The sequence below is a fragment of the Molothrus aeneus genome, chromosome 1, assembly GCF_037042795.1.
Source record: "Molothrus aeneus isolate 106 chromosome 1, BPBGC_Maene_1.0, whole genome shotgun sequence".
Taxonomy (NCBI): domain Eukaryota; kingdom Metazoa; phylum Chordata; class Aves; order Passeriformes; family Icteridae; genus Molothrus; species Molothrus aeneus.
The window spans coordinates 64,917,304-64,944,400 of record NC_089646.1 but is presented as its reverse complement, the minus strand read 5'-3'; the positions used below and the strand labels follow the sequence as shown (position 1 = coordinate 64,944,400).

The following is a 27,097-nucleotide window of genomic DNA, read 5'->3' as shown; positions in this document are numbered from 1 at the left end:
CAAGCAAGTATGCAGCAAGCAGTTACATACTCAGCCAGTCAAGGAGAAATCATGTAAAAATAGAAAAAATACCTAATTTTCAAGCTTCTCAGGAAAAATGAACATCAGGTAACTTCTTATGTTCCCGCTGGATGACATAGAGGTTAACTGAAAACAAATAACAAAGATAACCCCTTCCTCACCTTACTTAGCCAAAGATTTCAGTGGGAGACTCAACTATATGCAACTTCAAAACATTCTGTGTTAGCCACTATGAGTCCATAGTAGATAAACGACCAAACTTGGACTTCTCATTAGAAGTGCGAAGTTGGACACCACAACTACTGCACTGGTTTAGTTCAAGAGGTCCAAGAATGGTCACCACGAACCCCAGGCTGGTGACAATGTCTGGAGGGACAGACCCAGGCTTCCCTAACAATGGACTCTGCTCCAGGCTGGGACGTTAGAGGTACCTTGCCTCAATTTTCCCCTGACTGTCACATGCTGGGGGCAGTGGAAGTTCCTGTTGTGCTGTTCTGATCCCTTGGGAAGCAGAGCAGTCAGCTAAAGGTTTATGTTCCACTGAGTGTACAAGCAACTGAGCAATCACTGAAAATTGACTGAGCCTAAGTGAGCCAGACTCATACTTCCAGTCTATTAGGAATTCAGGGCATCTTCTGCATTAACTGGCTCCTTCTAAATCCACAGCTTAAGTTTGTGAGTGGACCTATTATGAGACACACAAATGCCTCTCACCAGCGGTGAAGGAAGCATGGCATTAAACCACCATGCACTCTCTTGAGCATAGCACCTTCTTCAGCGTAGCCCACAATAAATAATGACCTCTGCAATAAACACTCCTGATCCTTCTTGGTACACGCAACTGAAAAAGCTAAATACAAACTTCAGCTGGACATTACAGTGGAGCAGCATTTGGGGATCCATCCCACATAAAATGGGATGTTTAAGTAAAATTGCTATTGTTTGTGTGGAAACACAAAGTGTTTTACTGTGAGGATGACCAAGTACAGGTTGCCAAAGAAGTGTTAGACTCCCTCTCCTTGGTGACAGTCAGAAGCCACACAGACATACTTGGTCCTGGGCAATGAGCTCTAGGTGGCCCTGCTTGGGCAGGGGGGTCAGACCATGTGGACTCTGGAGGTCCCTGCCAACTTCAACCTTTCTAAGGCTCTGTGATCTCTCTCTTCTGTGCAGCTCCAGGCCGGCCTACTGATAGAGAAAAGGCTTCTTTAAATGAAAAAAAGAAGACTTCTGGAGCCTTCAGCCAAACAGTAATTGAAGGAACACTCACTGGCAAACTTGGAAGCAGTTACACTGACTGGCATTTCTAATCCTGATGCAGTGTGCCTCTTTTCACAGAATATGAGTTATTGATTCCCTTTCAGGACTGAAACAGCTGAACACCTTCAGTGTCATCGCTGCTTGTTTTTAAATGACCAGGTAATCTCTGTGTGAAGGCCCCAGTGATGCACCCACACCTCTGGGGAGGTGTGAACTGGCTGTGTGCCAGGGGGATCCTTCACACCAGCAACCCCTCAGACTGCACCCGTGGCCATTATTTGAAACACTTGTGCACTGCATGTTACAGGATGCAGGGCTGTTAACACAACTTGTGTCTTTCCTGTGCACCTTGCCCAGGTCCCATGCCTGCACTAGGAAAACAAGCACCCATCCAAAGTGAACTCCATGAATTACACTACAGTGCAGGCACAGCAATCGATTCCAAAGCAGACACAAACATGCTTTTCCTGAACTGGGGCATTCCAGCAGCACCAACAGCAAGGTCTCAGCATCCAGCAGAGATCTGGGGGGGAAAACTCCCCAGGATTTTAGGGGTAACCCCAGCCGAGTCCCAGGCTTCCCCACTTAATATGCTGCAAGGTAAACCTGTCCCAGTTTAAAACAAAAGCTTCTAAAGCATTTCAAGTCTGCACAACACTGAGTGCAAGCTAAACACACTCTCTCAAGTGCAGCGAGCATCCCTGGCACTCAGCACACTAAGCACCAATTTGAGTTAAATAACAGCTAAGCAACACATTCTTATGTACAATTCCCTGGTCTATGCAAGAGGTAGAAATAAAATTTTACACTTCTACAAGAAAAATATCAGTTCTCCAGTAAATCTCTACCTATGGCTAATCACTCCACTTTTACTCACACCATGAATTACATTTCTGCATTGAATTTATTCTGAAATCTAAACCAAGAAGAATCAAATTACAATAGCTTCGAGCCAAGCACCCAGCAGAGGCATAGGTTATTACTGGGCTGTAATTCTGAATTATATTGGCTCATCCCACTGATTTTCTCCATACCTGCACAGATCCACTTCTCTAGAACATCTTCCATGAAGAACAAAGGAGATACAGCCATAGAGAGCTTCTGACATATAAAGAATATTTTAAAATACTTCAGAAAAGGATTTCACCCCTGGTCATTGTGATGTCCTGTACCTCAGATTTGGGAAGTTACATTTATCTGAAAATTTACAGTGTTAAAAGAGTACAATTACATTCCGAGCAAAAGCATGCTTGTTCACCACCCAGCAGGCTGACATTCAGTAAATTCACTGTACAAATACCTCCAAGTAGTAACTAGTTACATCAAGTCTAAGATGGCATACTGAATGAAACATTTTTAAATTACAAGTAAATCTATTTACCTTGCTTCAAGAGTTAGTTTTACTTCTGCAAAAGCAAGAGAGCACACTGTGCAATCAAAATGCTGTAGCTGGATGAACACATAACACTTCAGATGTCATCACTCCACCACTAAGTATCTTCATTCCATCTGTATTTATTGAAAAATATTTACATATTGGTCACCATGCTTTAACAGCATCTTTACACAAAAGGGTTAATGAAGAACATCACACTAGGATGGGGGAAGGGTGGTAAAATGTCTTTTGGAAAGTCAGGTTTTTTCCCAAGCTGTCACAAGCCATGAGAGTTCTCAGACTGAGTGTGCTGGAGTCCCGCAGTGAGTGCGCCACAGATCCACAGCTTTGCTGACAATGGCGTCCGTGTTGTCCTGAGGAATCTGCAAAAGACCAGGGCAAGGTGCCTGCTCAGAGCACTCCATTCAGACTGCTTTGTTTAAAATAAAGACTTTGAATTTCCAGTTCAGATTTTATCTCTTTATTAAAAAGAAAACAAAACTATAATCCCATCTCCCTGTCCTCGCATGCCACCATCCCTCTGTCCTGCAGAAACCATATTATACATCCAGGTTTTGGACAAACAGCTTGTATTTCCAAAATGCTGACAAGCAGGCAGGCACCTCGCACATCCCTGACACCGGCATGGCTCACACTGCCTATCCATGACCACAAACTGTGTCTCACATAACTCACTGGGTTACACTGGGATCCTACAGCCCTGCTGAGATGCCTCATTACTATTCAGGGTCAGGTTCATGATCCCATCCTCACATCAACAGAAAACACACATTGATTCTACAGATTTGCACTCAGGTAAGACATAAAAAAAAGGTGCCAGAAACCAGCCCTTCTAAGAAGCCTCCAGAAAAATTAACCTAACCTGACCTGCTCTTACTTTCACAGAAAAACCCTTTAGTATCACAAGAATTGTTAATTCTGTACAAACAGAGACAATACATACCCCAAGCCTAAAAATCACTTAATTCTATGGAAGCCTTAACTCCTGATAGAAAAAGTTATTATTCTCATTGCTGAGCATTCTCCCTTCACCTTGGTGCTGCTACACTGTTCTCAGTAATGTAATAATAACTTTTGGTACATCTGCAGCAGGCAAGCAATTCAGGCTGAAACAGTTATAAGCTATAAAAGGTAATGCAAAGCATAATTAAGAGTACTTACATTTTCCAAAAACTGTGTGATCTTTTCTGCAGAATTCAGTGCTATTATCTTCATTTTAAAGGTTAATAATATCTCCACAGCAACAAACACAAGAATCTTGCAGGATCCACTTATAACTTTGTCCCAGACTCTACAAGAAAGTGAAAAGGAATAACTAAACATTATTGCAGTGTTTATCTGCTTATTTCTCTTCTAGAACAGCCTTTGTAAAACCATCCCTATCCAGAATATTTTTCTGAACAACAGCAATGTACTAAATTATTTGGGTCAGGATAAATAGAAGACATTTTATCAACTCCTCAATCTATACAGAGCAGAGGGATAGCAAGCAGTAATTGGAATGCACTGATATGGTGTGTTGCTGTTTAGAGATTGAAGTGTTTACAAGCTCAAGTACAAAAAGTAAACCTTGGCTTAATAGCCTGGACTGCAACAACTTCTCTACTGGACTACAGAGCTACCAGAGTGTGTGGTAAAGATGAGAATTTTTCCTAGTACAAAAAAAAAAAAAAAAGAAATTTACTTCATTAGCATGCCTAATAATGCTACTTTTCAATCAGCTAAGTTGCTAAAAATTCAAAGAGGTGTAATAGCAAACTACTACATCTCAAGCAGGTCATTGCTGTATGAGATACAAAAATGATCTATCAGCAGGATATAGTCCATGATGTTTAAATTAGGCACAAGGAACAACTATTAAATCTTCTAATCCATCCCACTGCACACAGACACTCTCAGAAATACCTAGGCACTCCAACCTCTCGTGTGAAATCATACCTGGACCTCCTTGGGCAGGTGTCCAAAGGCTTCAGCAACAGAACTTGGATGAATATTAAAATGGATCATCACTACCAAAACCTACTATTAGCCTGCAACAATTTGAAATCATCCTTCATCCAGCAGCTCTCTCTCAGGCCCAGCTCAAGAGTCTCAGGATAAAAGATTACACAAAACAGTGTGAAACCATCTGTCAGATGGCAGCTTTTATGGGCTCACATTATTTTTAGTTCTTCAATTTTAAGAGCTGTGTCAGAAAGAGTTTCTGAGGATTACAGTTCTTGCTCCTTCTGGGCACTTGTTCAAAGTATTTCTCCTTCCAAATAAAAACATGGGGGAACAAAGACCACACACTCTCCTCCGTAATTTCTGAATATAGTAACACCAACTGAGAAACATGTTCTGCAGCCCATCTACAGACTTGGATCTATGGGTGTGCTCCTTCCAGGGACAACTCCATTTTTGTATGACCTCTCTTAGAAGAATTTGCCCTTCAGCCCAGAGTGCCAGGAGAGCACAACACAGGCATGACATGAACTCTGACAGCTGAACTGAAGTGTAGGATCACAGTTTTACACAAGGAATTAAGAGGGGAGAGCCCAGTCAAGAGCAATTAAGGTGATGAAGGGAGAGGAAAGGTGAGAGAGCTTGGACTGCTCAGCTTGTAGAAGAGAAGGATCTGGGGAATCTCATCAATGTAAACTGGAAGAGAGAGCACAAAAAGGGTGGAGCCAGGCACTTTCCAATCATGCCCAGTGAAGGGATCTGAGGCAACAGGCACAAACTCAAACACAGGACTAGATTTTAACTTATAACAAAGAAGGGAGAAAAACAAATGTGTAGATCCTCAGGACTATTCTCAAAGTAGAAGGAAACAAAAAACCCCACAAGGACAGATGGGGGGTGCGTGAAAAGCACAGCCAATTTCTTTCCCCTTTGCAATTTAGTTTTAATTCCCTGTTTTGCTATGATTTAACAATTAGTATAATCCCCACAGGTACAGGAACAACACACAATTCAAGATCAAAATCTTACTGCTTCATTTGTGGGTGAAGCATCCCAGGACAAATGATCACTGCAAATATTACTTTGCTGTTGAAGTCAGGTCTTGGAAGCTTTAAGCAAGGTCACCATGAGAAAACTGAGACAACAGCTCTTCCACACTGTACAGGTCACTCCTATTTACTTCTACAGCATTCTCCTTCACAAACACATCTGTTTAGAACACAAGAAAAACTTCCCTATGTGTTCCATGTGCATCAGAACTGTAATTACGAGTGACAATTACAGAGACTAGCAGATCTCAAAAACAGAAAATAATTTTTAAAGTTCATATCAAAGCTCATGCTAATTTGAAAACAAACTTACTAATCCTATTATAAAATATCCAGTCTTCTTTCATTATTTTGCTTCCAATTCTTCTGACTTCAGTCTCCATAATTACATTAGGTTACATGCTATGCTCAGAAAACACTCTATTGTTTTCCTGCATTATTTAGTCTGATTCCAGAACAAATGTTTTAACAATGACAAAACAGATGCAGTATCTAAATCACCAGTGTCTTTACAAATTTTGGAAGATGATGCACAGCAAAGTGAGTGAGATGTCAGCGCTAACCAGCTGTGTCTCCTGCAGTATTTTTCCTTAACATTTCCAACTATTGTTACACTCAGTACAACTCCACCAGTAACAGTAATTGGGAATGATTGTGCAACACTGTGATCAACAGTCAGCACCTTGTCTGTACCAGCAGAGCCAGGAACAACAACATTAACTGTCACAAGTGGAAAAAAACCACACCAGTTTCAAGGAAATATATTTTCTGATGATCGCATTCTAATACAGCAGTCTTTATACATCGTGTATATACAGGTGTCCTGCTTTCACTTTTTTAGTAGCAATCATTTAAGGTCAACTTTACTGCAACTTTTTACCTGTTCTTTCATACTCCTGGAGAGGGGGAAAGTATAAGGGAAGCATCATGCAACTGTGCCTACAGCCCTACACAGGAATGCAGAAAAAGAAATATATATTCTGAATGAAATTCACTATGTTTCGTGTGACTATCATCCTCTGTAAAATACAACTGTTCAATTAACCACAACACTCTTGCAGGTGTTTCTTGAACAGCAAAGCAGTATTGACAACCACAAGCGAAAATAAAAAGAAATGGGAAGCTATAAAGGCAAAGAGCATGCCAAGGATTATGCAAATGAAACCATTTACTTTAACTGAGCCTCTTCTATAGACAAGATAGGACACTCTGTGTGCACCTGTGTGTGAAGGGATACCATTCTCCAAGCACTCTCTGAGGTTCCTGCAGCACTACAGTGCAGTAATACACAGGAGGCATCACAGCACTGCTGCTCTCTCTTTTTCTGATACATTACCATTAGCCTCACAGTTTTTCCCTACAATGCAGGGTAAACACACGCAACCTTACTTCCTGGTTCTGCTCCTCCAGCCCTCCAGACAAGAGACATCTAAAGGAACAAATGCTTTCTCCTCTGCCTGCACTTCTGGATGTCCTTCCAGAGGTAACTGGACATGGAGGGACATGATGAGGCTCACACAAATCTCACCCTGATCTATCATGATCTTGTGCCCATTCATTTGCAAACCTGGGAAGCAGCTCAGTGAGACAAAGACAAACTGAATTAAGTTTCTCTGTAGTAGCAGCCCACGTGCACATTCTTATGCCCTCCTGCTCCACAGTAAATTTAAGGCATTTTCCATATTTCTCTTGTTTCTATTAACAAATTACTTACATTTTTACAACTAAATGTAATTTATGCTGGGCATGGAGATCACAGATGTAAAACTACAGAATTATGTTACATGAGGTAGTGCCAGTTTGAAAGTCATGAGATTTCAGGAGAATGATGAAATACTTTGCCACTAGCAAGTTGCCATAGACTAATAGCTAGCCAATGCCAAGCCTTCAGTGCAGAGTACAAACAACATTAGGCAGGGGCCTGATACATGAGTGGCAACATTAGGCCATAAAAAATGCCTCAATCACAATTACAACTGCAAAGCTGCACTGCTTCTACTGGATCATCTGGGCTGACAGTGCCAGATTAAACTGGGAGTCAAAGTGACGTCTTTCCTGTTGAGATGAAGCCACAAACAGGACCCCAAGGTTTAAGAGCAGGGATCTCCAGCTGAGGGCCCTCACGGCACCACTGGAAAGGTTTCCACACATAGGCTTACCAAACAGATGAGCAAATATGCTGCTGCACAAATCAAACAAACAGGGCAATGATGAGTATGAAAACAAAGGTGCGATCCAGTTCTCTGTCTCAGAAAGAAACAGACCTTTCTGTGTCTCTCAAACATCTGCTACAGGCTGGTTCATATTCCAGAAAGCACCCTGTCTATATTCCAGGTGGGATACAGAGTCTTTGGAATGGTCTGCTCCTCCCTTTCACCAATGTGACACCTTTAAGAAGTTTGTTAAGAAGCTCATCACGTAATATGCCAAGTGTATTAGACACTGCATAAGCTCAAAGCAAAAGTTTCCACGTGAAAGCTGTCCGTATGTATTGTCCAAGCCCACTTAAATTAAACTGATACATAAATTTTACCCATGGTGTAACTTGAAGTGTGCTATAAAACAGTATTTATACTGAGTGGCAGTGCCTGTCAGGTACTGGTATTGTGCAACTTCACCTCACCATTACCAGGTATGCACAGCATGTACAAGTTTTGTACTCCTTAGAGAAAACCAAACAAACAAAAAAACCAATGAATTTTAGATTTATCTGCTTGACAGAGAAGACTACAGTTCATAGAAAGTAAGCAGCCACTCTAAGAAATGCAGTGCTAAATCATAAGTGAAAATAAATCATAAAAGACTGTGCTCAGATAATCTCTCCCTTGACAAGAAAGTACGTAAAATTCACAGGAGAACTGGAGACCTTCAAACCTCAGCAGTTTCAACACTGACATCTGGATGCATTTCAGATAAGCACTGAGGCTTCTAGATCCTAATCCAAACTGAATCTCCAAGCATTAATTAAGTTCATCTGTCACACACTACCCATGAAGTATGTTATTTCCTCAGCGAATAAGGCCATTATGATTACAACTGAATAATTCACAAACCTAAGCTGCCAAAAAAAAGTGCACTTTCATCATGTTCCCACAAGAACTGTAGGGAAGAGGGATTGTTCTGCGTCAGAAATACCAACACTGAAATATGTTTTTATTCCAGAGTGATAGAAAAAGCCAGTATTTTAACCTTTTCCAGGGGGAAAAAAGTATTAAAAATTTTCAGGTAATCAAAATATTCTATTTCAGTAAGGTTAAACAGCATATGGAAATGTTGAAGATGCATACTGATTAGACAAAATATTTCATGTAAATAAAACTAATTCAAAATTATAGACATTTGAAGCCAAATATTCTCGCTAGATGAAATACAAAATCAAAATTCTTCATCTAGATTTCTCCTTTTACACCATCAGGATGACAAAGCTCCATCAAAGCTTCAATTTTCAACAGAAATGTAAACAAAAACCCTTCATCTTGCGAGAGCAAATCTGCTCTGATAAAATTCCTCCCTCAGCTCTTGTCCACAGCCATAAGATCCAGTAGCAACACTGAATCACACGAGCTCTAAACTTAAGAAACATCCTATACTATGCATGCTTACATAATTTCTGCAGTCACAGAAGTAGTAAAAGCTTTCCATCACCACATCACACAATCACTAAGCAGACAAGACTATTTTGGAGACTTACAGGTGCTCGATGAGAAGAACTTGCCATGTAACAATAACTGTGTTGCACCTAAAGGTCTCAATCCTTCACAAAATGTTTTTTTCCCTCCTCCTCCAACATTATCCTTGAGAATAATAAAACCTACAGAACCCCAAAGACCATGGTCCAACAAGAGCAGAAAACGTGATTTCAAATCTTACAGCTTGTTCCCTAAAATCTTCTTATTATTATAAGAGTAAATAAAACATTTTTAAGAACAGCCATTTTCCACTTTCCTCCACAGAACATGAAGTACCAGATAAACAAACACTGCATCCACTATTCAGATTATTACCAACTTTACCACCATAAAAGCATTTTCTACAAAGCAATTTACAAAGCACTGTTTCCATGCTAGGTTCCTATTCTAGCCACTGAAGTCCTGCGATGACCTCGAAGTGAAGTTTCTCTTGAACATGGTTACTTCACAAAGTTTTTAGACAGATACAAATGACACCATTGTTTTCTCTGTGTCACATCCTGTTCAGCTATCAGCAACTCTTGTTAATGCAGAAAGATGTTTCTCTACATTGAGCTTGAATTTCCTGCTTTCCAAGAGTTCTCAGGCAGCAGAATTAGGGAAATCATACAAGCTTCATTTCAAAAGCCCTTCAGTGAAGTGTCACACACTAGAATTTTTCCCTTTTAAAAGCTCAAAAACCTATTTGTAACTGCAGAATCCTGATATAATCCACAATTTCATTAACTTTGTAATATTCAACTTGCCCTAGTACTTTTTAAAATAAAATTCTGTCATGGTTTAACCCCAGCCAGCAACTGAGCAGCAGACAGCCACTCATTTACTACCTCCACCAGTGGGATGGGGGAAAAATTGGAAGGGTAGAAGTAAGAAACAAATTTGCGGGTGGAGAAAAAAGTTTCATAATTAAAAAGAAGTAATAATTTCCAAAAAAACTGTAAGGAAGAGAAGAAAAGCATAACAAAGAAAGAAAAATAAAACCTGAGATAAGTGATGCCACTGGGAACAGTTGCCCACCACCCTGACTGATGGCCAGCGAGTCCCCAGGCAAATGCTCCCACCTGCCAAGCTCCTCCTCAGCTTAACTGCTGAGCATGACTCCACATGGAAAGGGATATTCCTTGGGTCAGCTGGAGTCAGCTGCCCTGGCTGTGTCCCCTCCCATGTTCTTGTGCACCCCCAGCCTCCTTGCTCGTGAGGAGCAGAATGATGCTGTGTAAGCACTGCTCTGCAGGAACTAAAACATCCCTGTGTTCCAAAATACAGCCCTATACCAGCTACTCTGAAGAAATCTAACTCTATCCCAGCCAAAACCCGTACACATTCCCAAAATCTTTTTCATCTACACTAATGCAGTATTACCATCACTCCCTAAGCAAAGACTTTTGTCAAAAAGCCCAAAAACTGACTACAATTCAGCTGTGTAACACTGACAGAGGGTTTGGAGTTCTGCATCCTAGAAGACACTAATTGTCCAACAGAATCAGCTGGTATACTTAGCTCCATTCTTTTTATTTTCAGTAGGTGAAACAATCACACAGATATTGATTATCTTGCATCAATAACAAGGGGAATTAAATCCAATTTTATCATTTCCAAGTTAGCAATAAATCTAACACCATAATCTTACAGATAAAGTATGGAAAGTTCTTTGCCTGCTAGTGATGACAGAAAGCTGAAATGACTATGCAGTTACACACAGAAAGAAAAAGAACTTGCCTCTGTAAACTGGACTCAGGTAAACATCCTGCAAAACACTTTTTAAACCAAAGATCATAGGGGAGTTTGCTCATTGCAGAACATGCCTTCAGATGCATCAGTAGTCTGTTATCTTCAATGTTCAAATACTGCTCCAGAATTTTTGGCTGAGAAATGATTAGAAAATTTTAGGTAACTCACATCAGAATACCTTAATAGTTAATGCACACTGTAAGACAAGCACTGTCTTAACAATTCAATTAATGTAATGGATCAATGTAACACATTAAAATAATGTACTTTCATTGTTTTAGTTGTTACAAAATACAGATGTTACCAACTTTTGCAATCAACTAATTATGTACTTAACAAAAAACAACCTCAGCTTCCTGAAATTGCTGACCACTAGCAGAACTTCCAAGATATACAGTATTCCCTAGTGCAAGGATGTGCTTCAGAGCTTCGAGCAATGCAGAGATTAAATGTGCACTAATTACTGCTACCTTCACAAGTAAAATCAAGTTTCATTCACCTCAAACCTAATCGCCTTAGCACACATCAAAAATATCTACGCACAATGCAGCAAAACCCAAAAAATCAATTTTGAGAGCAAATCCCTGTGCAACCCATTAAAAGCTGGACATTGATTTATTGTTTAAAAACCCTAAGTATTTAAGGCATAAACATGTGGATAATTTTTTCAGCTTGTTTAAATTTTAATGTAACACACTACACACTTTCATAAATTCTTGACTACCTTTATGTTTTGTCATAGTTAGGCAAACTGCTAAGGACTTCAACTGTCAAAGGCAGAAAACAATTCCTTTGCCAATATTCTCACCTACTGAGTCTTGGCACATTGACTGTGTTACAAAAAAAAATTAGGGAGGGAGACACTTTGCACACTTTACGTCACATTGTATGAACACACACTTTGAAAATATTCTTTTCTTCTTTGAACTGGTATAGTTGAATGCATCACACACAGAAACAGGAGGTAGGTTTAAAAATTATTTCTTAGATCCAAAAGAACTAACAAGGGCAGGTATAATTTTCCACAGAAAATTTCTATTCAGCAATTGCTGGTGCACATGTACTCGATATTTTTACTTTTTAGAATATTGTTAACTAAAAGCTCCTTATCTGTTATGGCTTTTTGATGAATTACAAGAACTTTCATCATTTTGGTAAGTACACATTAAAATCAAATTTTCATTTTATAAATCAGGAAGACAGAAATTCAAAATTAATATTCTGTGATAGTGTTTAAATTGTCAGTGCTACAAAAATCTACTCCACTTTTTATTATAACTTGATCTACAACATACTGTTTTTCTGAAGATGGAGTACTCTGCTCCATTTATAAAGCAAAACTGTGCTTTGTCTATCATCCAATGAGCAGCATGTGAATGCCAGAGATGCAGCCTAAAAAGTAGCAGACATACATCAAGATGTTCTTCACTTTTGACATTTTAATTGTTCAAAGAAAAATTTTAAGTGACCAATTTGTGAGAAATATAATTCAACTGGATACAATGTAACCTTTAGAGAAAAAAGTTAATTGAAAATTACCACATACCAAACAAAACCTATTTCTAATGTTACATTAATCAGGGGAGCACAATCACAATGCAAAAAGCACTCCTCCCCTATTTTCAAAGTAGCTGGTGGAACAGAATCCAAGGGTGTCAGTTCTGATTCTCCAGTTGTCTCCCTGTGTTAATGCTTTGTATGACTGCTTCTCCTTGCAAAAAGAAAAAAAAATTCCTTTTTCCTCACCAGCTGTTGTAATGAATCTTTGTGCTTGCTGTTCAGCTGATTCACAAAACAACTGACAAGCCAATAGCATTCTATAGGATCCTCTACCATTTCCTCCATTGCTTTAGCAATAGCAAGAAACACTTCATCTTCAGGTTCCTGAAAAACAAAGCAAAAAAAGTGATCTACAGAGAAATACTGGACTATTCTGATTTAACTTATTCTTATATTCCTTTTCTCTGCTATTCAGGGAAAAAAACAGAAATCAACATACACAAAAAGCTGTTCTGATGTTCCTAAACAAGACATCGGGCAGCAGCTGCACGATGATGACAGGTATCTATTAAAACAGAGCAAGAAAGACTTGTCTTGCTTTTAAAATCAAAACACGCTTCAGTGTATAGTCCTAAATACTACTGGGTTTATGTCTCTGCCACACAGACTGCTCCAATACACACACATCCTTACTTGAACTCTCTGCATTCAAAAGCACAAAACACTCAGCAGACTTCCGTTTGTTACTCAAACATTTCAAAATATTTAGATCAATCTGACATCTCTTTATCTCCCTCTGCCTCTACAATAAAACACCTGCATTACCATCAAGAGCAACCTCTCATAAGTTTAAGGGGACAGTGACTGCACTGAAAAGAGAACAAATGCTTTCTGCAGCAGCAAAATAAACCTGAGTTACAGGACTAATGACTGAGGCTCTGCTAAACATCATCACTATGAAACCTCACCACAGTCCTGACAGCAACTCTGGGATGCACTGACAAAACGCTTGCTCAGAAGACAATACTGCTCTAGAAGGGAGGAATTTTCAGCCCACTGCATCACATGCCAAAATCAAGGAAATTTCTTTACTGGAAATTTGCAGGATAGGATGGCCAAATTCCTAGGAAATAGTAAGGGTATGAAAACATTCCCTCCTCAGACAAGAGGATGCTGCAGGCAATCCTCCCAGTTCTAAATATTACTGAATTTTCCATATTAACTTGAACCTTTTTTTTTCATTTTGAACTTTTCTTTAAGTACTTATGTCAAAATTTGTGATTATAGATGAAAAATTACAAATTAAGCTGGGCTAGAGTGAATACAGATAAATTAACTACGAAATCCACTTAGAAAGCTCTGTGTCTCCTTTCCTCATCTCCTATTTCATGGAGAAAGAAAGAACCACACATTGTTTTTATCATCACTTTACTAATTCACCATCACAACACAGCCTTGTTTAACCATATGGGTGTACACTGTGAACAGCAGAGTATGTGCATTAGCTGACAAAAGCCCAGGTCAGTTCAGACTAAGAAAAAAAAAGGAGGAGCATACACTGAAATCTAGATTTAAAAACAAATAATTTAAGCATTTGTTGCAACTTGTATTAAATCACTGTTTGTACAGGCTCTGAATTACCCTTGTTTCAGGAACATAAGAACCTATGAGTTACAATGAGGTGATGTCATTTTCATTTCAGTGCTATAAAGAAACTGAAGTGCCCTGGAGTACAAAAGGCTTGAAACCTAGCAGGAAAAATGCAAAAAAGAGATTTTAAGGCATAAAATCTTACATAAGTACTTAGGGGAAGGAAAAGAGAAAAGCACTTTTACTAAAATTCTTTATTTTATACCAGTACTTCTCTGTTTTCCATTCACCTTACTTGGTCTATCTACAAGCATTTGTGGGGTGACCTGCAGTTCAGTTTCTCACTGGTTTATAGTTTCAAGTTCAATAAAGTACTGTATTTAAAAGACTGTTAAAATCACCACTGACCAAGGGAAAAGCTACATTTCGAGGCAGTTTTCCTGATTCCAGTTGATGTATGCGGAGGAAAACATCAACCTGTGGGGTAGAATCATTAATAAAGCGAATCACACGGAGAGCGTGGTGAATATCCCAGTACTGCTCCTTCCGGTACTTCATCACCAAAGCATGAGATTCGTGGTGAGGAGGAATAATTCCTAAAAAAAAAAAAAATTAAATTAAATTTTAAAAATTAAAAGAAAAAAATATAAGCAATTATAAGGAGGAATCCTACTTTTTATATGTCTAGTTTTCAGTACAGTATTAGTTGTATATTTGTGCCCAGCTTCCATTTATTTTGAAAACAAAGTCACTGTAGAATGATTTTTATATACATTAGCTGTTCATTTTCTCAAATTCTACACTTTGTCTGAGATGACAGAGAATATATACATGCAACTATCTAATGCAGAGATACTGTTCACTCCAGTAATAATTATTTTACTGACAGAAAAGTCTTTACTCACTGTACCAGAGATTAATTCTCCCTAAAACGACATTCAAAAACCAAAATCAATCAGTTGAATCAATTAAAGATTAGAACTTAAAAAGCCACATAATCACTTGTAAAGTACTATTTGTTATTTTCTTAGCAGAACACAAATATCTTTTCTAGTTTTCTGGGAGAAAACAAAAAATTTAAGAAGTATCTAAGTAAAAAGGCAAAGAAAATTACACAGCATCTCCAGCAGAGATACTTACCAGTTCACTCAGTCCTTCCCCCTACTAAGTCTTGCTATGCACTGATGTTCACAACAAAACTGTCACAGTCTTCAACAGAAATAAAAACATACAGACACCTAGGCAAAAAATGCCATTTCCCTATCACTAGTGGAGCAGAATTTTTCCCAGTGTAGAAACCCATGAGAACAAAGTATTCTTCAAAAGTCAGTTCTGAAACAAGCTACCTGCTCCTTTTACCTCTCATTTAAAGAAAAGAAATATTCCTGCCAAGTGTTACACCATGAAATGGCTGGGTTGAGGAACAAGCACATCAGACAGAAAATTATCTTTTCTTTTCCAGCTGCAAACCTGTCTGCATTTCAAAAGCTGGAAGAAAGCAAGACATTTTTCACGATATGCCAAAAGAGAGTCAACATCATAACTGTATGTACATACTGCCAACTGCTCTCCTCAAACACAGAGGACAACCTTAGGCAGGCAAAACTGACACAACAGAGGGGTGCCTGGAAACCATCATGAGTCATCCTCGAACAGGAAGGTAACAGAGGCACTGCTGACACACCATGTCACCTGGGACATCAACAAGCCTTGGCACATGTCTGAGAGGGTTTTGTTGACAGAACACACTCCCTTTTCTTAAATTATTAACATTATTTAGAAGTCACATAATATCTCCCACCAGAAATGGACTGGGCTGTGGTTCCAGCCATTTAGGGGGAGATATTTTGCACTGTCCTTCTCAATACCAGCTTTTCTAACTACTGCTAACACTGAAATGCAGGAAAGTCCCTGAACCTGTTACCCAAAGCATGTCACAGAATGACAGTACAAATACTTGAAATCAGAATATCGCGAGTTTGAAGGGACCCACAAAGACCACTGAGTCCCTCTCCTGGCCTTTCACAAGACTACTCCAAAAAATCACACTGCCTGAGAGCAGAGCTCACTTCTTGAACTCTGTCAGGCTTGGTGCCCACTTCCCTGGGGAGCCTGCTCCAGTGCCAAACCGCCCCTTATTCTGATATCCAACCTAAACCTCCCCTGAAACAATTTCATGCTGTGAAATGAGTCACTCTGGGTTTAAAATACAAAATACTTTTTAGAACCAGTACAATTCTCCATGCAGTTGATTCAGAAGGTGTTTTGTGTTATCCTATGATTCACAGATCTTTTATCTAAAACAGCCCAAGACCTGGCTCTGCAGTGAGCCACAATTTTGCAAAGAGACATATTTTGCTATTATAATGCTGGCTGAAGGATTCTGTACTGAGTTGCTTGTCCAAAACTCCTATGCTGTATTTCCCACTACTAATATTTTAAAGGATGCTGACTACTGCCCAGAATACAATAATATTGTTAATGGCAGAGCCTTTTATCAAGTAGGACTACTCTGTAAGTTCAACACCAAGAACTTCAAGCTTTGTAGTTAGATCTTGCCCCTTCTGTGCACAGTTCATTTACTACTTTTGCCAAAAAACACAGGAATAAAAATTATATTCCACATAATCAGGAATATGAAGCGAAAACTTTCAAAATGTAAAAAACTGGAAGGGGAAACAATGAATTTAAAAATTAAGATTTTTTTAAACCACTCCTGTCTCCAAGTGGACATTATCTCACATCTAGTCAATGAATGTACTTGACCAGTGCAAAGCCATTAGTACTTCTGAATTAGTCACCTGACTAGTGCACTTCTAGAAATATATAATCTATCTATGGTTTTTACAGTTTCTGGGGATACCATTAACTTGTCCTCAGCCTTGTATCTTCTTCAATGGCAAATATAATTCAAAGCCAGCAGCAAAACCATAAGAAACCAATATTCTGCAGAACATGAAGCTTCTCTTTAGAATAAACATGTATTCCAAGCTTCATCCAGTTTAAAATGAATCACAATTTTACTTTAACTTCATTGTCTGTTATTTCAGGAGCACAACTGAATATCTCATCAGATATAGGTAACTTCTTATAATCCACATTTCAAATTCATTTCATAAATGTACTTGGATAGTGTTACAAAGTTAAATACAGAAACATACTCTCCTAGGCACATTTCAGCAAAGTTCTCAAAAACTTGTTTTATAATTGCCATTGGGCATCCAAGGTGGATACAAAAGTAGGCTAAATATGCATCAGTAGGCAAGGTAATACAGAATAATCCTGTCATTACTTCTTCAAAGACAAAAAAAAAAAAGAAAACATTGCATCTTCCTACATTCTATATTCCAAGTTATACAGATACATATAGAATATACATTCTATATTCCATTCATACCTAGAAGCACTTTCCACACCAGTATACGATACATGGATGGAAGAGGAAACCTTTGACTAAATGTGCAAAGCTTCTCAATATCTGTAAAGAAATTAAAAGAAAAAAATTTCAGGACAAATTTAAATATGGTTATAAATAGGTTTGCATCTCTGACCCAGCTAAGTATGACAGACTTTAGTTGCAGATTGAAATTCCCTATTTGACCACATATTATCAACAAATGCTTTCACTGCTTTCACATTGGCCTAACTTACAGTAAAACTACTCCAGGTTTCATAAGGAGGAGACTGGACCATTTTTATAGGCATTTTGTAAAGCATGTCACTGTCAAAATAATTAAGGCCTTTTTTAAAGGGACAACATTTATCTTTCTGTTCTGCCAGAGATGTGGCATCTCTGGGACCAACAGCAATAACATCTTCATTGCTTTGAAGTTAGATGGAATTGACAGCATGAGATGATGCATTCTCAGATTAAAATTGCTTTCCCTAAAAAATCTTTAAGTTTCTTGGGCACAGAGAATGAAAGAAGGAAAAAAGAAGAAACAAACAAGGTGACAAATCTTTAAAAGTTTTAAAAATCAGATTTTCAGGTCTTTGAAAATCAAAGGTCAGCTAGCACTGACTGAGGAATTATTGGTGAAAGATGCAAAACTGAAAAAAGTATTAAGCACAGCAGGCAAGCATTATCTATTACTCCCTCCCCAGCCCCTAATCACCAAGAAATAGAGCAAACCGTGAAATCAACTTGCCCAAACGATCATCCTTCAGCAGAATTTCCAGGGACTTCTTTTCTTCAACTCCACGAAATCCCACCTTTTCATAATATACTGAGCGGAAGTTTCTCTGAGAGTCATCAGCCATGGCTGATTCCTCCTGAAGAAACAATGAATTCTTCTGAAGACTTACAAACATACATTCCCATTGCTTGAAGGTCCAGTAATTTTGCACACTGATATAAATTTACTGCCTACATCTCTATAGTATTAATAAACCCTACAGAATATTAAATCTTCCAAGGTGCTTTTTGTCACATACTTACATATGTCACATACTTACACATATTTACATAAACAATTATAAACGTAATTTATTCTAAACAAGATCTAAAGATGCCAACTTTACAAACAAAATTAAGGGATTTTTTAAAATTATCCGCATAGTGTATTATGCTAAATTCCAAAAAGTTTTTTAAAAAACTGCTGCAGAAAGACTTAAAATATTTTATGCCATGCCCTGTATTTCAAAACCAACATTAAAAAGTACAGTTACAAGTCTGACAAAATTTTGAATACAAAACCCCTACTCAAATAGAACTATTGCCCACGTAAGTAAAATTATTAGGTTTCTTACCAGCCAAGGTAATCAGAAGCAAGGACAAGCCAGAGTTGGCCTCAGTGGCACAGAGGGGACAGGGAAGAATAAGGCTGGGTGCGTAAGTTTCTTCTTAAGTTGCAGATACAAATTAAATGCTCATGTTGTTACCAGCTGCTGTAACAGCCACAGCCTTGAGCTTGTTATTCCAGCACTAAAATCAAACAAATGTCTCATTTGTTTCCCCTGTAGTGGAAACAAAGGTAAATTTCAGTGAATGTTCCGTGCATCAGAACAACTGTAAATGACATTTCAATTCAGCTCAACCCTCTAACTGTCAATTCTCTCTCCTCTGCAGGCTTGCAAACATGAGAAAGTTCTGCCTCCTAACTCCAAGGACTAAGAACAATCTTAACGTTTACATCCAGTGACAGCAGCAATACTTCAAGAAAAATAATTTATTTTGACTAAAGAGCAGTGAATGATGTACTGAGAAGCTTTTGTAGTTAAATTCTTCTTTTCCTTGCAGAACCAAAGTACACATCAGGAGCAAAGCACTTACAGATATAAACAAAGGCCACAGTTTTATAGAGAGTGCACACATTTAAATTTGTATATCCAGAAGGCCTATTTATGTTTCAAATTATGCCTGGTTTTAGTGCTTTGCAGGATCAGGGCCAAGACCAAACAGCAAAATACAAACTAGCAAATGACTGAATTAGTGCTGAGATAGGCCAAATATTATTTTAAAATCAGAGAAAAAAGAAATAAATATTACTTGCAACACATTCCAGTCCTGCACTATCCTTAAGAAAATGCCTGTGATATTCATTTATGGTGCATTTAAGGGCCCGCTGATCAGAGTGCCCACTGTTTACATTACAGCCATGTCTAAAAGCAGACTTCAGATATGACAGACAGTCAACTACTTTTGAAAATTTTCAGATTTTCATTTACGTTTTCAAATTCTTAAAAGCTGAATTTATTATAGTGTTATTTAGAGAAATAGCTAAAAAAAAAAAAACACCGAAAACAAAAACAAAACACATCTAGCCCATACCACTCGTGGAAAAATGACAAGAAAGACACGGGACTTTGATAAATAACGGCAGGACCTATTAGCCAGAAATACCATTTTAATAATTTTAAACTAGCACTATAACAGCAGTACATTTTATTTATTCAGTGGTAAAAAGAGGAAGATAGTGTGTTTCCTCCCTCACAACTTAGGATTTGTAATTCCATGTTCTACAAATGACCAGTATTCCAATCTTTACACCTGTCTTCAATAAACTGGAAAAAGAAAGGGGGGAAACAAATCCTTAGCCAGCTCATTAGAAGTGTGCTGTACAGAAGTGTGCAATTAACTCGTCCTATCCTCAATTACAGCATTTTCGAGCTCAACAGCGGCTTTCCCGGTATCATTAAGTGTCACTCCTGGGGGGCAGCAGCGCCGCACAGGCCCGGGCTGCGGAGCCACCGCGCTCTGCCCCCAGCCGAGCACTCTTCCCTCGCAGGCCCTGCCGGAGGCTCCCCCCACCCGGCCGTACCTCGGGGCTTAATTCCCGGCCTCCGTCACAGTCCCAGAGGAAAACAAGGGCACATTTGGGCACGGGATCAATGCGCCCCGGGAATTCGGGCCGCGCGGGCCTCCCCCCGCCGCCCCCCGGCACCTCGGGCAGGCGGGCGCGGCCCGAGCGCGGCACGGCTGCGGCGCATGCGCGGGCCCGTCCCGCCCCGGCGGCGGGCGGAGCGCTGGGGCTGTCGTGATGCCGACGCTCCGGGGTCGCGGTTTCTGCTGTGGGCGTCCCGCAGCCTCTCGGGGTCACTCGGTTCATCCTGTACCCCGCCTGTGGTCCCCACCACCCCTCAGCTCCGTCCCTCTGCCCTCAGAGGGCATCCGTCCCTCAGAGCCGGCTGCCTGCCTGGCGCGGGTGCGCTGAGGGCTGCACCGCGTTGTTTGCTGTAATGATGGTTTTTGCCCCCATCCGCGGTGACTCCAAGGACGCGTTACTTAGAGACACCTCTGGCAAGCGAAGTGCATTTCGCAAAACCGAGATTTACTGAGCGCTTGTGATCAAAGTACTGGGTGCTAAATATCCCGCCGCTCAGAACAGATAAAGGACCTACGTCTCGCTGCTGAAAGTCTCAAAAATCAACCTGTGTAGCCAAAACTAGGGGACATCAAACTAGTAGTGTGATTTTGATTCGGGGTTAGGGTGCTTCTGTAGTCGTTGGTGATGTTTATGTGTGGGACCTTGCCAGCCCCCTCTGTGCTATTGCAAACACTGGACAGCTGCTCACCCCAGGAATGGAGTTTCCAGCTCGGAGCCCCTTTCCAGGAGCAGAAACTTGAACGAGGCCGTCGAGTGCCTGAGTTAGCTGCAGCAAGATTTTGAAGTGCTAGAATCACAGAGTCAGTTAGGTTGGAAAAGACCTTTGAGATCATCAAGTCCAACCTTTGACCAAACACCACCTTGTCAGCTTACCAGAGTGCCACGTTCAGCCTTTCCTTAAACACTTCCAGGGACAGCGACTCCACCACCTCTCTGGGCAGCCCATTCCAATGTTTAGACACCCTTTCGGTGAAGAAATTCTTCTTTACGTCCAACCTGAAACTCGGGAGAGGAGGCTGACCCCCTTCTAGGAGGCCACAGCCTCCTTGCAGGCAGTTGTAGAGGGCAATCAGGTCCCTCCTGAGCCTCCGTTTCTCCAGGCTCAACACCCCCAGATCTCTCAGCTGCTCCTGACAGGACTTGTGCCTTCCCCAGCTTCGTTGCCCTTCTCTGGACCTGTTCCAGCACCTCAGCATTATTCTTGAATTGAGATCCCAGGACTGGGCACAGCACAAGAGCTGTGGCCTCCCCAGTGCCAGAGAGAGAAGACAAGGCAGCTGCTGAGGTTATGGGGCCTATTTCCAAATGCACAGGATATCCCATTATTTTAATCTTGCCCCACACTTTCAAAGTAGCCACGGAGAAAGCACACTCTTGCAGAATGGGCAAGGCTTTTGTCAAACCCAGCTCACGCAGGAGTATGTTTTTTGTTGGGTGTGTACAAATCCTAGCAAATCTTGGAATAATTCCTTTTAGCAGCAGGTGGCAGGCTGGTTCCATTTTTGGTCACTTGGGGCTGCCTCAACTCAAATGCATCTTTTATCGATAGATGGCACCTGTCTCGGCATGAGAGCTGTTCGGTGGTGTTGGAAGCTGACCAGTATCACACGGTTCAGTAAACAGCTACCGAAATTAAATCTCGTGTAATTTTCAATCATGCATTCGTGCCCTTGTCAAGACTTATTACATAGCTATAGTGGTGCTCTGAAGAAGCCTGAAGCTAACACAATTTATTTTAGCACCAATTTATAGTACAGGAGATACAGAATGTTAACAGAATGGTATGCCATTGCTAAAAGTGCCTAAACAAAATTAGGTTCTGAAAGATTTAGCTGCATAAAAATACAGCATAAAATCAACACCTATTCTGAAAAACAATAAAATTAATGTTCTTCCTCTAGTAAAGTTTCTAAACCCCATATATAGAAAGCTTCTTATACACAGAGATTTTCTTAATGGTGCTTGTTTCTAACATAATAGGTTATAGTGAGATCAGTTGTAAATATTACATAAATATTTAGGTCAGTGGGAAACAAATTAAAGAATTTAATTTGAGATTTTTCAAAATGCAAATGAAATTAAAAGCATAGGTTGAGCAAGAGTAGGTTGACTACAACAATTATTATGTGGTGAAACAGCAAACCAAAGATGACTAACCCATTTTTTTACTTGGACTTTCCTACTCTAACAGCCTTTTTTATCTTTTAACTGCCCTTCTACATCCACCTGCACTTGCCAAGTGACTCTATATGCTGTAACTCAGTGTTGTAAAACACACAAGTGACTCATGACTTAAGTATTTAATTTAAAACATTTTATATTTTCATAAACTGAATAATAACCTTATTTTCCCTTGTCTAGGGACATAAAGTATCTTCAGTCCTATTGACAGAATCTCTTTCTTGCCACTGAAAATGCAAGCAGAATTTAATCATTTATAGCTGCTAGTGTCAGTCAGCCAAGTGGAGGACTGTGCCTATAATAAAATTGATTAATACATCATTAATCAATAATACATAACTAGGCATTTATCCAAACCATGATAACCTGAACATTTAATTCTTTTAAACTGTAATAACATCAGAAAAGGTAGCACACATAACAGATAAAAGGGAAGCAGGTTTGGAACTGGTTTGGGATTATCTGAGACAGCAGAGCCGAATGAATTAGTACCTTGTTAGCATACTGCATCTCTTGCTTTTATCTGTGACTATGAGTATCACTGTGCTTGCATTTTATACTGATATCTTTATATTGCTCAAGTGAATTACTCACTGACATAAAGGGTCAGAGGAGAAGGAAGCCAAACAGGCATTGTTAACGTATTTTATTGCAAAATACGAACTGTGTTGTGCCTGTGTTTCTTCATGAATTCTTTTGCTGTTAAAGCTGCACTAATTTTCTGTGAACCATGTGCTGCTCTTGGAAAGTCAGTTCAATCTGTCCTGTGTGACTGGCCTATTAGTGGATCAGAATTACAAATCAGAAGCACACCTCATTATGTGAATTTCTCAAAAAGGAAAATGCAAAGCAATGAAATGTCAATTTGACACAGCATGGAGGTCCATATTTGTATGGCATTATGACACAAGGATGCAACGTAGAGAGAATAAGTGAAGTTTTCATGTGGGTTTCATTTGCTCTAAACTGATGGAAGATGTACTTAAAAAAAAAAAAAAGACACTTGTCCGATAATATCTTCACAGTGTATCAGATTCAGTGATTCCAGCTTGCTAATGCACTATCCCTTGTTCCTGTCGTAATAGGAAATGATTGATGCTCAGGAAAGAAGTAACAAGTGGGGTCATATCAGCTTTTCTAAGATATCATCTCATGTTTTTTCAGAAGCATGAATATTTCCAGATGGAGAGTGGGGCTGTGTTAATGGAAAGGACAATTTACTTATACAATCACATAACCTTTTCATTATGAAGATCAGCAGATGTGAAAAAGCTTGGCCCCATTTCCTGGCCAAAACAGCATCACCCTGCTGTTTACATTCTACCTGAGAGAAGAATGCAAATGTTGGCTCTATTAATGTTCACAACTTAATTCCTTTTTGAAGTCAGATGGAAAAAATATAACACTCCAAGGTAAAAAAAATATAAAGCTGTTTAGCATCAAAGGGGAATTCAGGCTTTCATTTTAGCATGGAGGCACAACAGGCAAGTCTGTCCTGAGCAGACCAAGCACTGTCCCTGTAATCATGAGCAGGCATCCCCACATGACAGCAAGGAAAAGGCTTACGGGGCTGAAAATAGCAAGAGGAGTGGCTGAACTTGGAAATCTGAGTTCAAATGTGTCCTACTTCTGTGTTTTCTCATCCTGATAAAAAAAGAGTGTTCTTCAGAGGTGACATGGTTTTGTCTGCAAAGATATGCAGAAACTGCAAGACAATTAGGAAGGAAATAACCAACTGCTGTTGCTTGCTCCAAACGTAAAGGGTTTTTTTAGGATTATGTTAGAGATTTTTTTTTAGGATGATGTCTTCTGGATTCTAGTCATAACTTTGATTTGTTGTGTAACATCAGCTGTGTCCTAATTATTTTTCTACCAACCTGATTAGTAGCTGTGTTAAGATTGACATTTTTGTCTGAAAAAGGCTTGCAAGTTTTTAAATAGCACCGAACACATGCTTTGTGCTGTCACTGAGCATGGCACATTTGGGGCACTACACAGTAACTAATAAACAGTTTCAAATAACATTATCTTGGGTTTGTTACTCTTTCATTGAGAACGGACAATGGAGTAGGTGACAATGACACAAAGGTTGGTCAGTTTAAGGACAGTGGGAAAATTAAATAAGACATCTTGAGCAGCCTAATCAAGAGTTGTGGTGTTTGGATGAGGTATAGTTATTATGATCCCTATATATGATTAGAGGCAAGGCAAAAACATGCAGGTATATGCAACAAAATGCAAAACCAACTAAGAATGGGTTTCAGTCTTTGCAATTTTTCTCTTTGTACCAAAGCCACAAATGTGCCCAGAAGCCAATTCAAGGTCACAACCTGCATGTGGTAATTAGACTCTGTTTTCCTCACTTAACCAAGTATCCCTGATTACAGTGGATGCCCCATCCCTGAAAACACTGATTGTCAGGTTGGATGGGGCACTGAATTAGCTGATCTAGTTGGAGGTGTCCCTGCTCTTTGTGGGGGAATTGGTCTAGATGAGCTTTACAGCCCTTCCAATCCAAACTATTTTATGATTAAGCTTTGCACCCCATTCCTACCCTCCCTGGCCACAACCTGTGCCGAGAACAGCACCCAAGTAGCTGCTGGCACGTTCAGCCACGGAAACGAATTCCTAGCTCCACTCTGCTGCCTTGGCTCAAAGGCAGGAGCCCAACCCAGCAGTTTCACAGGGACCACTGATGGAAGGGTGAAAAGATTGGATCCAACCAAATCCAACCCAGCAGACACAGCACTTGTACCTCCAAAGAATAATTTGTCACTTAATCATTCTCTTTCAGGAGGCCTGCCTGCCTAGGGGGAGGGCAGCCCTGTGCACAAGCTGGCTTTTGATCTCAGTGGAGCTCAGAGAGCTTTGCTAGAGCATTCATAAAGGATTGAGCAGCAACTAATTAATGACTCGAAATTTTATCAGTCATAGTTTGCAGGCTTGTTTTAATATATGAAGACAAGCTGTAAAGCTGGAATGGTGAACGGCTGTTTATTTTGTGACAGGAAAAAGATGTCTCTCCGTCTCTACTGATGGTGATTTTCTGTCAGCCTTCTAGGCCTGCATTCCTGTGCTTTTTAGAGGTACTGTCAGTGTCCTGCTTTAATGCAAAGTTGTAAAAATCACAGGACAATTAACCCCACCAATTTCTGAATTACACCAGGATGATTGTCATCTGCCTCTACAAACAATGATTTGCAGCCATTATCATTGAGAACTTTCTGTTTGGAACTGAAAGCAATGTTCCCTGAAGCATTTGAGGCCAGAAATCCTTGTCAAGCTGAGCATTGTGAGCTTTAGGGTGCAGGCAGATACACCCCTCTAACATCCTTCCTCAAAACTCACAATAGAAAGTGCAGCTTTGTGCTACCTGATCAGTAATTTTAGTGGTTTTCTCATCAGCAGATGGATCTGGTGCTGATTTTATCAGTTTGGTTTTAAAATCAATTCATGGAGAGTGCAATCTCACCTTCCTCTCCATAGATGGAACTACACAACATGTATTCACATAACTGTGAAGCTGCTGGTGTAGGCTTTGGTGCTGCTAGCACTGTTCTAAATAGAGCAATTTGAACACAGACTGTGCAGCCAACCCCAGCTTATTTGGTATTCACAAACTGCAACAGCATATTAGGCATTAATTATATATTACTTATTAAATTAATTATAATGAATTAGAATTATATTAAGGTTGAGAACTATTTAAAGGGAACTAGAAATTAAAGCAGCAGGATGTGGATCTGGCTGTCATAGACTTGTTCTGCATGGCCTTGAGCAACATGGGTTGCCATTCATCTCTAATTTTCAAAAGACAAGATGAGGGTAATGGTATCTACCTTCTTTGTGAAGCCAATGAGATCCTGTTATAAATAGAAATATTAACTGTAATTTCAAATCTTCCAGTACTAGTGTTAAAATCATAGAATCATAGAATGGTTTGGGTTGGAAGGGACCTTAAGGATCATCTAATTCCAACTCCCTGCCATGGGCAAGGACACCTTACACTAGAACAGGTTGCTCCGTATCCCATCCAACGTAGCCTTGCATAGTGACAGGGATGGGGCATCCACAACTTCTCTGGGCAACCTGTGCCAGTGTCTTACCAGCATCACAGTAAAGAAAAAGAATATAAAAATTATTTTATAAAGCTAAATAGTTCTGACCACTTCATCCATAAAAGGAGGAAAATTCTACCAAAATCTGCTTTAAAAACAGATTAGAAGCTACAAGTCAAAAAAAAAAAAAAAAAAAAAAAAAAAAGAAAAAGAAATTCATTAGAGAGTGATCTCACCAATTTCAATTCTGTCTTCACTTTTCCGGCTGCAAAATGGGAATAATCACAACAGCTCGTTTTAAGGGGATTTGTTAATAAGACACTTCATATGTGTGAAGCAGTACAGACAAAAT

At 39.7% G+C, this 27,097-nt stretch overlaps 2 protein-coding genes across 3 annotated transcripts in view; one reads left to right on the top strand and one right to left on the bottom strand.

The window, feature by feature from the left end:
* PHACTR1 (phosphatase and actin regulator 1) overlaps positions 1–3,120 on the top strand; it is a 306,781-nt gene extending 303,661 nt beyond the window's left edge. The window contains exon 16 of the transcript XR_010784435.1: positions 1,195–3,120. The gene's annotated coding sequence lies outside the window, so the exon portion shown is untranslated. The remainder of the gene's footprint in view (positions 1–1,194) is intronic.
* Positions 2,781–20,597, bottom strand: TBC1D7 (TBC1 domain family member 7). Of its 2 annotated transcripts, XM_066558498.1 has the most exons (9): positions 20,441–20,597; positions 18,930–19,136; positions 18,329–18,452; positions 17,578–17,658; positions 14,589–14,776; positions 12,837–12,974; positions 11,079–11,224; positions 3,839–3,968; positions 2,781–3,039 (listed from the first exon to the last, which is right to left on the bottom strand). In XM_066558498.1, the coding sequence occupies exons 3-9, from the start codon at positions 18,438–18,440 to the stop codon at positions 2,953–2,955; spliced, it is 882 nt and encodes a 293-aa protein (XP_066414595.1). In that variant the 5' UTR covers positions 18,441–18,452; positions 18,930–19,136; positions 20,441–20,597; the 3' UTR covers positions 2,781–2,952. The 2 variants fall into 2 exon arrangements, with proteins under 2 accessions (XP_066414595.1, XP_066414602.1); XM_066558505.1 differs by lacking the exons at positions 18,930–19,136; positions 20,441–20,597 and having other exon boundaries at positions 18,313–18,427.
* Positions 20,598–27,097: the final 6,500 nt, after the last annotated feature.